Source organism: Protopterus annectens, chromosome 2.part1 (genome assembly GCF_019279795.1).
Source record: "Protopterus annectens isolate FY-2018-M chromosome 2.part1, PAN1.0, whole genome shotgun sequence".
NCBI lineage: Eukaryota > Metazoa > Chordata > Ceratodontiformes > Protopteridae > Protopterus > Protopterus annectens.
The window spans coordinates 77,526,129-77,542,536 of record NC_056729.1 but is presented as its reverse complement, the minus strand read 5'-3'; the positions used below and the strand labels follow the sequence as shown (position 1 = coordinate 77,542,536).

The following is a 16,408-nucleotide window of genomic DNA, read 5'->3' as shown; positions in this document are numbered from 1 at the left end:
CACTTTCTTTTTTATTATTATTGTTATTGGCTAATTTGGACCTTGGTTTACAAATAAGAGTGCTACAGGAATCAATACTAGGATCCCCTTATTTAACATATTAATTATTTGCATGTTGTCAGTGAAAAGAGCATGGTAATGTTGACATTTCATGTGGCCAAGGTTCAGGGTTTATATCTTTTTAGCCTAGTACTGATTGGCACAGAAGGTTAAGACTGTGGTGCATAAGTTCCTGTAGTAGAGTGTTTGACTGCCTCAGCATTCACTTGCCTACAGTATGAGCTTGAGCAAATCACTTAACCAGACAGCGCTTGGGAGCAACTGGAAATTTGGGCTAGGTTCCTGAATGGTCCACTGGACTGCAAGCCTCATAACTACCCATGACATGCACAAGGTATACAAACATGCAGCAATCAGCTCATTTGCTCAGCTCCAGCACTATCCTAAGTACAAATGATCACCCAAGGTTAATTTCCCTCTACTGAGACCTGGTTAGTACAATCAATACTACTCCTGAACCCCAAAATAAGAAATTTAATTACAATTACCTTCAGAAGCCTCCCACCAACTAGCACTTTGGTAAATACAGTCTCCTCTACCCAAAAGAGCTTTGTTAGTTACTTGAGATTTTCAGTTAGCATGAGCCATTCATCGGGAGTTATAACTCTCGATGAAGAGCTTGTGTAGTCCGAAAGGTGACTGAGTGCAAAACCTACTACGCTGATCCAGTAAAAGGTATTACATCACATCTGGGTTCCAGAACTTTTGTGTTTTCATGCTAGTGAAAGCATACAGGTCTAATCCTCTTATTTCCCAAGGGGGGAAAAGTACAACAGGATTCCATTTAGACTGCTTTACAGCATTTCATTGTTGTAGTTACACAAACTTGGATGAAATTATGTACTTTTAGTAAATTTCTCTTGCATACTAAACTAACAAAACTTATTTTCAAAAATGTTTTGAGAACATGGTTCAGAAGTACATGGCTAGCAGCTGTAATTGTGTACCGGACAGTAAAAATCCAGTTTTGTAAACATAATAGGCCCTATGACTAAGAAAACTTTCTAACCACAAACTGTTACAGATGATGTTTATAAAACAAATGCATTTACCTCAGATGACGCAGGCTCACTAATCCTCCAGTGTGCTTGTGGTGGGCGGGACGGGAAGGCTAAGGCTGCAGATGCACTGCAGTTCCCAGGGTTACCTGGAAACCATGGAGCCGGACCAAGTGGTTCAGCTGCTATAACAGTTATTTCAGGACGTCTGTAAAACACAAAGCATAACATATGATTAATGGGTACAAAATTTTTACAGCAAAAAGTATTTCATTTCACAAGTAGTACTCTGTCTTAATTAAAATACATCAAAAAGGCCAGGTAACACTAAGCCTCATCATAGAAGGAAAGATAAGAACAAACCACAACAGTGTGTAGGTTGTGAATTCAGTGTCAAAAATGACAAAAAGTAAACAAGAATATCCACTGAAACCACTGCTGGAACATCTCTAATATGCAAGTATCACACTTTCACCAAAATGGCTTCTTCTGGCATGTGACTTGTTTTATTTGGTTTAAATTGAGCAAGTTAATTTTGTCTCATGTGATGCCTGAAGAAGCTGCTTTGGTGAAACAACTAGTATAACGGAAAAAGTTAACAGGATTTAACTACCTCTGACACCCAGTGGGTATGTTATTTTATGCATCTTTTGACTGACATAAAATCTGCCAACTTCATTTACCAACAAGTATATTCCTGGGGATTTCAAAACCTCTGTCACACCCTAAACTTTCCTACTCTGAAGGCCTAGCACCTAGAAGTAAATGCTGATCAGACGGTAAAGTTGACTCTCACTTAAAGTGAACTGACTGACTCCTCATAAGCCACAGAAGCAGCTTGCCCTAGAATGCACCAGGGTTTTGGCTCAGTGACAGCTTGTGGTGTGTATCACCACTAAGACAAAAGATTCACTTATGGAAAGGATCAATGGAGGAAAACTCCTTATACAAACTTAGACACACAAAGAAACTGGAACAGAAAATCCACATGAACAAAGACAGAGCATGAAAACTCCATCCAGACAGAACTTAAGAGTCTGAGAGTGAACCACAATCCTTAGAGCTGAAAAAAAAAACACACAAGGGCAGTTTTCTAGACAGAGTAGTACAGTCCAGTGTAGATAAGGTAAGAGGTAAGCATGACTTAAAACTTCACCAGTCCTTCTTCCTTAGATGAGGAACAGAGATTTAACTCTATCCATGCTACCTGGGTAGTCAAACTGTTAGCAAACTTATCCTGTTTGAGTATGTACATTTAAATCACTGACATTGTCTTACTACATACATGTACAAATTCCATGCCACACCTTCCTATTTTGGCGGTATCACAATGCCTATTTATTATAACAATGAGTTTTAATAGTGCTAGCTTTGTTGTCTAAAGGGATAAAGCCCTGAGTATGGCACGGTGACCCATGTTTGACTTGCAGATTGGGCATCTAATGGTACCAATAGGAAGGATGGGCATGCTTATCCTGGGGGGGGCATAACTGGTGTCTCTTTCTTGTGGAGCTCAGGCAGAGGCTGGGGATGATGCTGGGCTGAGGGACTGGGAGAACAGAGCAGGCATGGCTACCCCATAAGCCTTGGGTGAAGCATGCATTCAGGTCACTGCCCATTTCCTGCTCAGCCTGATGTTGATGGCAGATGGGGGATGGATTTAAGGCTTAAAAAGATACCAAGCTTGGCTGCACTAACTCAGTCTTTAGACTAAAACCTACAGAATCACATAGCCTGTAATGTTTAGAAACCTTCCTGCCTGGTTGAATGGGACCTGTTTGTCAATGGCATATGCCAGCATTTCACTAAGACAGTAGGACTGGGAAAAGTCTAAGGGAGATTCTGGGGAAAATGAAATCAGTGGCAAGTTGGATTAAAAACAAAAAATATTAATAATGAGTTTTAAACACTACTGTGCTAGCATAATCCTTAAGTTTTAAAGTTTTTCAAATGTCTAGAAAAATCTTTCTGAATCCTTTCCCAAAAAGTAAACTATGACAAACTTACCAGGACAAGAATGTCATTTGAATTTTCCTGTGAATAAATGCTTCCTTCAAAATGTAATGATGCAGATGGAATCAAGTTCTTGGCGGAGGTAATGTACCGTGTCCCCCTCTGTCACCATATCCTACATAAAATACTTATATAGTAGTAGATGACAACCACCTAGTCCTGCTGGTTTGTTCTCCCTTTACTCTCCCCTTCCAAGATGCTGCCCCCATATGCATGTTTACTGTTCTAAAAGCCATACAGTAATCAAACTAGGGTGCTCCCTCTCCCCCTTATGGAACCATTTAATTTCCATCCAATCAATTTCCCATATTCCATTCTGCAGACAGACAAGAATCGTGGGGACACTTATGCCAAAGTCATCACTCAAATACTCCCAAAAGTTATAGTATACACAGACTCGTTTCCTATCGCAACCACACAAGTACATCCCAGGGCTTCATTCACACCCTTCACTACTACAAGCTCTCCAACAACTGATGGCTGTGATGGGTGTACATCTATTATCCTCAATATGAAGAAGAATCTTTCTTCAGTGACTAGTAACTATGTGAAAACTGGTACATTAGGTGAAACAGACCAAAATACGAGTTATTGCTCATAGTTTTACTCTCACATATATGTTAGCTTTAGCCCACAAAACTTTTTTTCAGGCCACTCTTCAGGACCACAGAATGAATTAATATAAATACAAAAGCAATTTGAAGGTCACTGTGCAAATGTTTTTAAGATGTAGATGATAACACTTACTGTTAGTGAATTCCCTATGAAAGTGATATGGTGTTAAAACAACTGACTAACATTTATTTCTTTTTATTTTATTTTTATTTTACATTTGTTGACCGGGATAGTCCGACTGGATGCATGTCCATTTTCAGCGGAGGTCCGGGGAGAAAAGCTCCAAGGGTAAGCAGATACAGCATTACATATTACAAACAGACTATTTACAGAGATTACATAAGAAAGTTAGTTCCACAGGTTACAGTTAATCCTGAGCACTGCAAATTTAATTTTCAGAATCAAAATTTCAAGAACAACACATTTTTCAAAATTTTGTATAGGTGTTTCAATACATACACCATTTGTAAAAATAATGCAGAAGGAGAACAAAGTGACTGAAAAAGTAAGAGAGAACAGAGCAGTCTCCGACTGTGATTTGAAGGTAATGTTTTCCAACAAATTCAGAAGCATTTCTGATACAATTCAGTAGTTTATTAACTTGCAATAAAATTCAAATCTAAAATGTCAGTGTAGCTCCCAATGCCAATATACCAAATGCAAGCACATCAGTGACAATCAGATGCAATTCCAGTAAGCATGCTGGATAACCAGTGGAATGGTCCATCAGCAAGAGAAAGTGCATGCTGTATGAATGAAAGTGCATACAATATTGTTTTTCCACAAGCAGATACACATTTAATCATGCAGCCAACAGGATGCTGACAGCAGTGCTGTGACAGCCCCCTGTCAAGCTGCTGGTAGAGGACCAAGTGTTCACTGACAAGATATCACCAAGACACAAACATGCAAAGGGAAGTACTTTCTCATCATGTTGTGTAATCCTGCAGATCACTTAGATTTGAGTTTTGAAGGCGCTGGGCTGACTCTGGTACTGAACACTTCATACTTATTGAGGGACCAGGTGCAAATACTACACAAATGATACTGAGCTGTTGCATAACAGCTACATTTTTGCACAGACACACTACATTTCATAGCATCTAAGGTTCTTACTAAGGTTACAGCTAAAGGAGGCCATCAAGAAGCTCAGCCACAACACCCTGTACTGAGGGAGACTAACAATGTCCCTCATCAAGTAAACTTTCCAGATATCCCTGCTTAAAATTTCTCATCACCCATCCAGTCATCCATAGTAGTTGTAAAGGTTGCTAGGGAAGCACTTTGCTAGATAAGCAAGGGCAGCCTATTCCAGAAATGAGGATACGATGGCATAAATATCAGTCATTCCATCTGGTTTTGTTGATGTGATTCTGTAGGCTTTGGTCTATAGAACAAGTGTTTGCTTTACCTCTTGTTCTCTTTAGGGTCAAAGAGTGCTGGGCCATTCATGGCATGAAAAGCTAAGCAGAGATCACCCTTCAGGAATCTATATTACACTGAGTACAGTGACAGAGCTTTTAGTTTTTCAGAGTAATCAGGGATACTGAGACCGGAGATCTTTTTGGTGAGGAAACTTTGGGGTCTGTCTCACTGGTTTAGGCACAAGGTGAAGTACATGCCGAAGGGTGCATTATATTTAATGATGAGCCTAACAAGGGAAGAATAAAGTGAGGTTACAACTTTTTTGGACCTTGAGGAGATGTTACAAAGAATAAGCTGCTTCAGTAAAAAAAAAAAACTCTAGATGCCTGAACTGTTGCACCCCCAAAATAACACTTTACTGCAAACCTTGTACTATATTCATGAATTATGAGAATAAAGATATGTCTGATATCATAAGATAGCAGCTTAATGATTTTCAAAACCATTTACACAAAAAATAAAAGTAACTAACTTAGGGGAAAAATCTGCTCTAACCATCTTATAAAGTACAGAAAACAAACTGGTTGAAAGTAGGGTAAGAAGTTATTTAGAATGGCTGTTACGGTCCCTTTTCTACCTCCCTGTTAACACATCAACCACACTGTTTCTACACCCTGCAAATCATACTCCTATAACACGCAGTAGGTGCTTCAGTCTCACACACAGTAGCAAACTATAACGACAACAGTAGGACAATACATTCTTCTGTAACCTCCACTTTCACATTGGTTGTTACACAGTACAACACTGACAATACAGTGCCACTTTCATCTTTAACACTAACACACAGGTTACACAACAGTACAGCACCAGCGCTATGGCATCACATTCTTCCTTAACTTTAACAGTCACACAGGTTATATTACAATACAACACCCATATTGCAACTTTACATTCTCCCTTAAGTCTGAAAACAAGCTGTCCTGCACTGGAGCGATTACATTTCAATTCATTCCATTTCTTACTGACAGACTAGTGAAACTTTACTCAATCATCTAGATCCCCTATTGAAATTTCATCTCGGTCATGTACCTAATCTAATCCTGATTTTAAAATGTTTACAGTAGATGCTAGAGCCACCCAATGATGTGAACCCTGGCTCTAGGTGATTGTCACTGTTAAAGTGACACCCAAACTCATGTGCAAAAATGGTAAATAGGGGCTGTGGATGGATGGAATCCTTAAAGGTAGATTATTCAAAATGTGAGCAATCACTTCCTTTTGGTAGTTTTATGATTCGCCTGTAGCCTAAAGTATCTACCTGGTAATAAACAAAGACAGTTATCAAAAGGGACCACTGAAAATATGTTCTCAAAGGCAGATAGCTGTTTTAAGTTGTATAAAACATAACTAGAGAATCTCACTGCCTCTTGTATGCAAGAGAAAGTAAGTTCAATCCATGTATGCAGGGGGAATTTTATATTCTCTGCAGCTTTTAAGTAAAAGCTCACTGAACTCTTTTCTGTAAAGTTTTGGAACTAGGAGACCAAACTGTGGTCCCATACCCCTGATCACCATTTATACTGCCAACAGATACAGGAATAAATATTGCACAGGTCCTACATATAAAGGAGCATAGGAAAAAAAACTGGGAATATATTTGCCTTTTGACATATTGAGTCAATCTGAAATGTAAACTTCAGTTGTTTAGTCACCAGAATGACCGAATTAAGACTAGAATCATCTTTTCCTGTAAAATGCATTTCTAAATTGTGTACGAACTTGCTGTTGTGCATGAAGCGCTATGATTATGCTTCAAAACCAGTGAAATTACATCCTGGTTCATCACTACTGCAGTGCAAGACCCAACCTTAACAATGCTTAGAGAGGTGCTTAACAATTGTTAAGCACCCCCTACGTGTTGTTACAGTCGACTCTGCACTAAAAGCAGACAGTACTGACCAGTAAATAGCATCAGTAGAGCATGAAATGGCTTTGTTTCAACTCCCATTTCTGCCTGCTGTCTTGCTATAGTACACACAGTATTTTGGTTAGAACTGCTTCCCTTACACAGGGAATACGTAAGGATGTCTGTCAATCAATTCCCTTTTGCTTTCTTGGCTTCCAATGCAGGCAAAACACATCTAATTTTTTTAATAACTTTACTTTTGACTAATTTATTATACACAGAGAAGATAAATCTCCATGCACTACAAAAAATTATGACTGGATCTCAGAATTTAACTACACATTATGTGTTTTCAACATGGAATTTCTTGGCATGGATGTCTCCAACACATAATGAGTTACGATCAGCGGTCCAGTTGTAATCCTCTATGTTATTACTCCTAACATGTATACTATGATTTTAACTTTTCTTTCATTCAGCCATATTCATCAGCTGTGCTACAACCTCTGCTGATATCCGATTGTACTTCATATTACAGCCTTGTAAAAGCAGATTAACGCCACTGCCATAAACAAATGGAAAAAATGCTAATTGGTAAACCATTTAAAAAGCACTCCTAGGTTTACAAGGTTGAGATTTTCAACCAGAAGTCCCAGTAACAGCTAAGCTACACAGCTGTGAAGCAGAAAAATCTGAACTTAAATCTAATCACTGCAAAATAACAATAAAGCTGAAAGAAATGTATTACTGTACAAGACATACGGCAGGGATAAAAAAATAATTCCAATACTCTTTTCAGATATGTTTTCTTCCTTTATGTTCTTCAATGTGATTACTGCCTAAAGGTCTAACTTTATTTTAAATAAAGGTAAATTGATGAAAACTTCATTTGATAAAACAGGGATGCCAAAGCCAGTATAACAACTACGGCAGTGATACCTGTTTCCATGGTAACTTTCAGGAAGACATTCAGCTGTATACTATGTAACCAGTTAAATTATTTTATCACATTCTGTCTGTGTTTCTCGTACTGGCCACATATATGTGGCATATGCATAGTACCTGATCTGCCAAACATGAGACTTCTTTCTCTGCTCCCAGAAAAACTGCTACGTTGCACTATTACTTTCTCTAAAACAAACTGCATAGCAGGGTACAGGGTGAAATCTACAAGAGAAGAACATTAATACTTGTACAGCTGTACATTACTTGGGAATTTTCCTTGCCTACACAAACACCTTACTTGTCTTCTGCCAATAACCATCTGACCTAGATATTTAGGGAGGAATTCACAGACATCCTGTATTCTATACAACTGTGCATCATAATCACTGTACTGTGCTTCGTAGTCACATGGCTGTTTTACTGAGCAGCAAGGTATTACCTTAATGTGATAATGTTTTACATGAATCACAGGAACTTCAAGACTACTGTGTCTTGTGACCATTACGTCTTGCCATCTCCTGCCACTGACAGCACCTACCCTCACAGGAAGGCTAGGCCACTCAAGCCAAGTGTGAATTTATGAATACCCATCCAATTATCCAGGCCCAGTCAATTGATGAGTACTTACAATCTTTCACAAAGAAGAAGTTTTTATTTATGGGAAGTTCATCCACTACATTTACGAGTCTTCCAGAAGCTTCCCAAGTTCCACTGGTAGATCTCTGGGAATCTGTTTAGAGGTCTATGACAAATATGGAGACACCATCACAGTTACCATTGGGTTAGAAGGCATGGAAAGCACTAAATCCAGGTATGAAGGGAGTGCTTTCTGCGCATCAGATTATACTGATTATACATAGGTTCACAGGTTCATAGATTAGTACTAGACTAATTGCTCTTGTGGGCCATTTTAAGCCTAGCCAATTACCCCATGTAAGAATCAAACCCTACAATTTGTGTCTGTAAGATAAAGACTTTAACCACTGTGTCCCCGCATATGTGGATACCTTCTAAATGCAGGACTACCTCAAAGTCTAGCAGTTTGTTGTTTAGACTTTTGGCATTGAGCAGAGACACCTTCATTTTTCTTTATCTGCCGCAAGCATCATTTGTGGAAAGGGAGGCTTCTGCTCAATGTCAGGTTCTTACCTGCATTTGTGACATGCATAAGAGAGCTCAGACAGGTCTCTTGGCAATTATCTTTACGGAATTTCCACCCCAAGTACTTTAACACCATGGTGCGGCCTGAGACAATTAAGTCCCTGTGCCTCTCAGAGCAGTGCTATGCAAGGATGTTTGCGCAGTATGGAGTTTCAAAGATGCCCTGTGCTACACAAGATCTGTGCAGAGCAACTCCACAACTGTATAACCATGCCCATCTTGTTTGCAGCTATCGAGTTCAGCAGTAGAATATGTACAGGGTAGAGCTACACAGTTTCACCCAGCTCAGACTGCCGATTTAGGTGAGTACTTCCACGCAGTGTGTGTGTTTGTGTGACTAGTAGCTGGTCTGTGTGTGAATGTTTGTACATGCGTGCTTGTGTGTGTTTCTGTGTATACATGCACAGTACTTTCTCTCCCATAAACAACATTTGAATAGTATCATAGCCACAGTAAAACACCCTTCTTCTATGTCAATAACACAGCACCAGTCAGAGAAGTACAAGACAGGTATAGGGCTATGAAGCAGTTATATCTGATAAACTGCAAAGCAGAATGTTACAGGTCCTAGTTGACTGAATTAGCTGTCTGTGGAGACGCATGCTTACCCACATGTGCATACGCACAGGGCAACATTATTTATATATTTATTTGCATTTGTTTACTGGGATGGTCCAGCTGGGCCAGAAATGCCCATTTTCAGTGCAGTCCCAGGGAGAAAAGCTCCACATATAAGACATTTCACATACAATACAGAATTTACATTAATAAAGACTTTTAGTACATATAATTGGCAGCTTATACAATTGGTGAAAAAAAAACAGTACACAAGTAATCATTCTCAAATCAAAGATATTATACAAGCAACACAGAGTATATACATGAGAACATTTCATATGAGTAGTTTTCAGCTAGCAAGATTTATATAGAACACTTCACGCAGTGGGTGCAAAGCAGATATAGGAATTAATCAGAGACTAGCTACTTAAACTTTTCACATGTTTAGGAGGTGTAATAGCTGAGTGATAGGCTATATGAGTCCTGCTGCAGGAATCAGCAAAGTCGGTGGATATTGTTGCAGATATAAGTGGTGGTATGATATTAAGGTAAGCTGTGAGTGTACCTGAATGTCTTGCCTGGTTCAATGGTAGGTCTATAAGGGTTAGAAACAGAAGGAAGTAGACAGGAGGGATCAATGGTAGGGCAATGAGGGTTATTAGAAGAGGGAAGTGGACAGGATGGAGAGGCGGAGTAAGTAAAAATACAGGTGGATGTGAAAGGATGCCAGATTAGTAGAGTTGGGGTGGGAATAGTTGTAATGGTTGAAGTTAGGTTATATGAGATGTGGTGTTAGCACATGTGCACAGCCAAGATGAGGAGAGGTGCTGTTTTAGAGACATCCTGAGGAGGGTTACTAGTTACATAGTGCCATTCCCTCCAAACCCGGCTCCTACAACAAGTCACAAATCCAGTCCCAATTCCATGTCACAGCATGATTCCGGGAGTTACAGCTGCTAGCACAGGGAGTATGCAACTCGCCTGTGATTCACAGACACGCAAATGGAATTTTAATGGGTGGCAGTATCATGGGGGGCTTGCATGTCTATTTACTGCTATTTTGCAAAGGACAGCTTGGGTTATCAAGCAAGCATGAATTGCGCTTCTGTTCCCATTTTATGTATCCCAGCCTTAGTGTATCAATACCAGCCAACTGATTTTGCAGTAACTGAAAAACATCTCCAGCTTATATGCTATTTATATGACATTTTTATACTGTATGAATATTACGTTATTTGTGTGTATACAAATGACCTCATTGCAATTCGGAATGCTTGTCGAATTAGGTCGTGGCTGAAGAGGTTCTGTGGACCAGTTCACTTCTCTGTTTAACAAGACTAAATAAACAGGGCAATAAAGACTTAATAACTAAAAGCAAGTAGGTCAATTTGATGGACTACCATTACTCTAAATAAAAAAGCAATTTCATATTCAGGAAATGGGTATTTTAGACTGCTTACACAAATGCTGTGGCAATTCATGCTTTTGAGAAAACAGTTGGTGCTCAAGAAGTTATGACGATCATAATAAGTCTCCAGTATAAAGGATAGGCCAAGTTTCTACATGATGAATAAGTTAGTGATAAATCTCAGAGTTCTGCAAAACTCAAATCAAATTAGAAACAAACTTCCAACATGAATAACAAACATGCTCAATAGCCTACCACAAGACAGGAAAAAGTGAAGTAAGGGAAGCAAAGATCAGCAACTTCTTTAACAAAAAGGATAAAAAAACAAGCACTCAACCAGAATAAGGTAACAAGAAAAGTGCAGAAAGACAGATTTCTTTTTCCCAATTTTTTGTAGAAAAATGTTTTAAAATATGTTTCTTTAGCCAGATCAATTGGCAAAGTGAGATAAAGCCTTGAATTCTGCATTAGCAACTCAGGGTTGACTAGCATTCTGTCACTGGAACAACTCTTACAGGGGCCATGGGAGAGGCGAGGAGAGTGTCAGCCTGCCCATCTGAGACAGCGGGATCATGGTTGGTCCATCTGCAGGACCCTGATGATTATGCTTACACTAGCACGACACCCCAAACTAGGTGTGTGCATGTGTCATTAACAAAAGTCATGCTACAGTAAGGGGAAGGAGATATAAAAACAACCAAAAAGCCTGTACTCCCATATTGGATGACGGCATCAGTCCTGGTGCTCATCTATGGCCATTGAGAGGAATAAATGAGCTGGAGAGCTTCTAGCCCTGGGAATAACAAAATGTAGGATAGCTTGGTCTATATCATGTCACCGAACCATCACTTTACCAAATGACATTTCATTGGAAATGCCGTTCATTGAATTCCCCTCATGTGGGGAGCTGCACCCCCCACCAATTATATATACCAGCTCTGAGATCACACTACAGTGAAGAAAGGGCAAATTTCCCGAGCTTCACTGTACCGTGATCTCAGTATGAACAGTTTAACAAACATCATGTTTGATGTAATTGCACTGAAAATGCCGTTCGATGAACTGATTTTTTGCCGAACTGATAGGGACCCAGGACGGCCATGGTGGTAGCTTGATGTTCATTGTGGGCATTATGGAAAATGTTAAAAACTGTTTCCTTCTCTTCTGTAACCTCTTTTTAGGGGATAGTGTTACAGGAACAAATCAGTTGTTTCCTAATTACTACCTGTTAACTGACAGGGGCCACAAGTTTCGGCTGGGCTTAATCCATTTGAATTTCTCTTTGGTAGGTATCGTAGAGGACTGTTCAACACTTATAAGAAAACTTGGTATGAAGAAGAGGCACCATTTAAAAGTGTGATAAAACATTGCATTAATTTGCAGGACAGAATGAGATTGGTTATGCCCATAATCATGCAAGACTTGGAGTGGTATTGAAAGTCCTGAACTTTGAGTAAAAATCTTTTCATCAAAAAGGAAAGAGAAAAAAATGGCTTTTGTTTCAGTTCCACTTAAACATTTAAATTGCACTTAAAGTGACCTGTCTGGAGATACTTCTTTGTATTGTTCTACTTTTTTCAGGTTTTAGCCAAAAAAAGTTTCTGTCTGCATGTTTTAGTTTGTTCAGGGACCTTCTTAATTTTCAATTGTGATAAGACTGTGTTTCTGCATTATATTGGCTATCTTATAACTCTGTTACCTCTATTAATTTCATTAATTTACATGGTTTCTTTCAGGTCATTCAGTCTCCTACTAGAATTGACAAAGCCACAAAAAGTGAATCAGTTCTCAATTGGATACTTGCCTTCCAAGCTGGTTGTCTCCCTGATGGTATTAATGACCATCTTCCCACCTATTTAATCAGACACCATTTTAATCTCACCAGACAATCCTGCTTCCACCTAGTCCACAATAAAAAGCATTTTAACTCTCAAACCTTCCTAGCACTTAATCATTGTGACTGGTCCCCTCTTAAAACTTTTCCCCTTGACTCTGCAGTAGACTATTTCAATAACACTTTTCTTGAAGCTCTAAATACACTAGCTCCCTGCAGAACTACAAGAATAGAATCCCACTATGCACCCTGTCTGTCCAAAGATACTAAAAATTTATTAAAACTAAGGGACAAAGCTTGGTCTCTTTGGGTTACCACCAAAGACCAAACTACTCTCTTTAGTTACAAACAACTATGCAATAAATCTAAATCACAAATCAAGCTTGATAAAAAAATCCTATTTTCCTACCACACAACAAAATTTCAATAATCCCAAGAAATTCTGGTCCTCAAAAAAACTTCTTTAACCTGGTAATACGTCCAACCCTATCGGCTCTACATCCTCTGCTTCTGACAGCATAGCTTCTCAATTTAACTCTTTCTTCACTAACCAACTCATTTAACAATTCTCCACTATCAATGCCTACTTTAATTAACAATTGTAATGACTCCTTTTCTTTTAAACCTGTACAAATTTCTACCGTAAAAGAAACTTCTCTCTAAACTTAAACCTTCTACCCTTGCTGCTGATAATCTACCTACTGAAGTCTTACAAATAGCTGCCCTAACTATTGCATATCCTGTAACTATATTGATTAATCGTTCTCTCTCAGAAAAATATATACCCATAAGCTGGAAAATATCTCACATTCTTCCCTTACACAAAGGAGGTACCTCTACTGATTTCTCTAACTTCAGTCCCATTTGTATCTTACCCTCCCTCTAAACTTCTAGGAAAGTGTATGTACATGCAACTATTAGACTACCTATTATCCAGCAATCTCTTATCTAACACACAACATGGATTCTGCCCTCACCATAGCACCACTACTGCCCTTCTAAGCTTTACCAATACCATAAATCACTACAGAAATACTGGACAATTTGTTTCCACTATCTTCTTAGATCTCTCTAAAGCTTTCGACAGCGTTCCTCACCAAAAACTCCTTGATGAGCTAGCATCTCTAAATCTCAGCTCATCTGCTCTAGCCTGGTTTCATAGCTACTTATCTGGCCATCAGCAAGCTGTCGAATGGGAACAGGAACTCTCTTGACTGTTACCTGTCACCCACAAGGTTCTGTACTTGGTCCCCTCCGTTTCAGTATATTTACTAAGTGACTTCAGTCTTTTACCCCTTAGCCTCTACAGTCCAATATGCAGACGATTCAACCCTAATCTGTGCTGCTCCTTCCCTCAAGCAACTTGTCGGCTCTACTCCGGAATCCTTCCTATCTGTTGAAGCTTGGCTATCTAAACATCTTATACTTAATCCTTCTAAAACTAAACTTCTGCTGTTTCACCCATCTAAACCTCATGATCCCTGTTCCACTTTCCAGACTTATTCATTCAACAATACCTTAATACCAGCTGTACCACACACAAAGCTATTAGGTGTCATCACCTAGCACAGACAATCAAAAAACTCATTTTAGACTATGATGTTTTTTACAGAATTAAGCCTTTCCTTACAAATACCACAAGACAAAACACAGCCAGAACTCATCTTCTCTCTCTTCTCCTATATGCATCTCCCATCTTTACTACTCTAAGTAAGACAAGTCTAAAAAAACTGCAGACCTGTTATAATAAAACTGCTAGATTTGCTACCAACTCTTCATAACAAACATATTACTGCTCTGCCTTACAACTGAATTGGCTAGAATTACCCCATCAATTAATATACACTCAACTCTCTTTTGCACATCAACTCATATACCAACCTGATAAAATAACTGCCCTTCGTCTCATGCTTCAACCCTACAATAATAAGAACTTCCATTCCTCCTCCACATTTCTCCTTCATGTCACTAAATTGCTTAATCGAGCTGGTGACTCCCTCTATTCAAACTATATAGCCAAAAAATGGAATTATATCCCTCAGATGATTTTAACTACACCTAGCACTTCCCATTTGAAAATAATGCTGAAAGATTACCTAGGCAGCAACTTGATCTGTTCTTGCTCTAGTCCTGCCTAACATCTTATTCTGACCCTTTTCTTTTCTTCCTGACTTTGTCTACTATTTCAACTTCCTTTTTACTTTTCTCCATTCTCATACCCTGAATTCTTATTCCCTCTATCTCCCTCCTATTCCTTTTGTTTCTCTAGCTTTCTTCCTTCTATTTTTCTATTACCTCTAACCCTATAACTCTACTTTATTCTCCTATTAATCCTTCTTCTCTATTTTTAGTCCCTATAGCTTGTCCCCCTTTCTTATTTATTCTACTTTTTTGTCTTCTCTTTTTCTTTCTAGATTGCTCCCCTTTTTCTTAATCATCTGTATCTTATACAGTAGACAACTTGTTCTTTTACTTCATACTTTTAGTTGTTTTATCATTTACACGTTGATCTATCTATACACGTTTTACATCTTTTCTCTGACACTACTCTTTATACCTTCCATCTCTGACTACATTTTATCATAAAAACAAATCTTTGTATAAAATGTTCCTTTTTCCTCTATAATTCTGGACCACTGTAATTCTCTTTTGTTATAGTTTTTATGCATTGGGTTTCTCTGTGAAATCTTCTAATTTTTGTTACTGTTAATTTTTTTGTCATTAAGTTCTCTAAAAATTGTGTACTCTCCATGTATCGCTCTTTGTTAATGTTCTTTGTAACTATTACTGTACTTTTTTTGTGGAGATTTTCTCCCCGGGTCTCCACTGAAAATGGGCCATCACCTAGTCGGACCATCCTGGTAAACAAAAGTAAATAAATAAATAAATAAATATCCACACAGGTAGAATTACTTGTCAAAGCTAGCGGTTAGTATTTTAAAGCCTGATGGGACTTAGTCTTGTAGTTTAATTCACATAGGTGATAGAACTGTAAATATTGCCAGATTTGAGCCTTATTTAGTTATTTATTACTTCCACTTGTTTCAAAAACAGTGCTACTGGTAAATTTCTGCATAGTATGGTGCCTTAAACTGTAGTAGAAATAAAGCAGTGAGACTACTGTTTTCTTCTTCTCCAGGATTTGTGCTTCAGTGCTTTTACAGTTGTTGCTATTCCAGTTTTGCTTCTACAGCTTTATACACTGCTTATCATTCACCTGCTTAAAGTTGCATTCCAGTGCCTTTCTGTTGCCCTTATTTTGTATCTGCCCCACCCCCTACTGAGACATTAAGCTAAACTTTCTGAAAGAACTCCCAATATTGGCTTTATTTTACTGGATCACTCTCTAGCTAGCCTGCTTCTTCCTTCAACTCTTCCAACCTTTTCTTGTTGTGGCTTTATAAGGATGTCTCTCTGGTCTCCGCTTATTATGGTAATCTGATTTCCAAAGTCCCTCTCCCCCTCCTTTATTGCTATTGTCTGTATATAAGCTATTTAAGTACTCTTCCCATACTTTGTTTTCCATAGATCCAAGCTACTGA

At 38.6% G+C, this 16,408-nt stretch overlaps 1 protein-coding gene across 4 annotated transcripts in view; it reads right to left on the bottom strand.

The window, feature by feature from the left end:
* Positions 1-16,408, bottom strand: part of SH3D19 (SH3 domain containing 19) — a 2,322,497-nt gene that overhangs the window by 1,113,130 nt on the left and 1,192,959 nt on the right. For all 4 annotated transcript variants that reach the window (XM_044062032.1, XM_044062033.1, XM_044062034.1 and 1 more), the window contains one exon: positions 1,113-1,266. In XM_044062032.1, the coding sequence (XP_043917967.1) occupies positions 1,113-1,266 (154 nt within the window). The remainder of the gene's footprint in view (positions 1-1,112; positions 1,267-16,408) is intronic.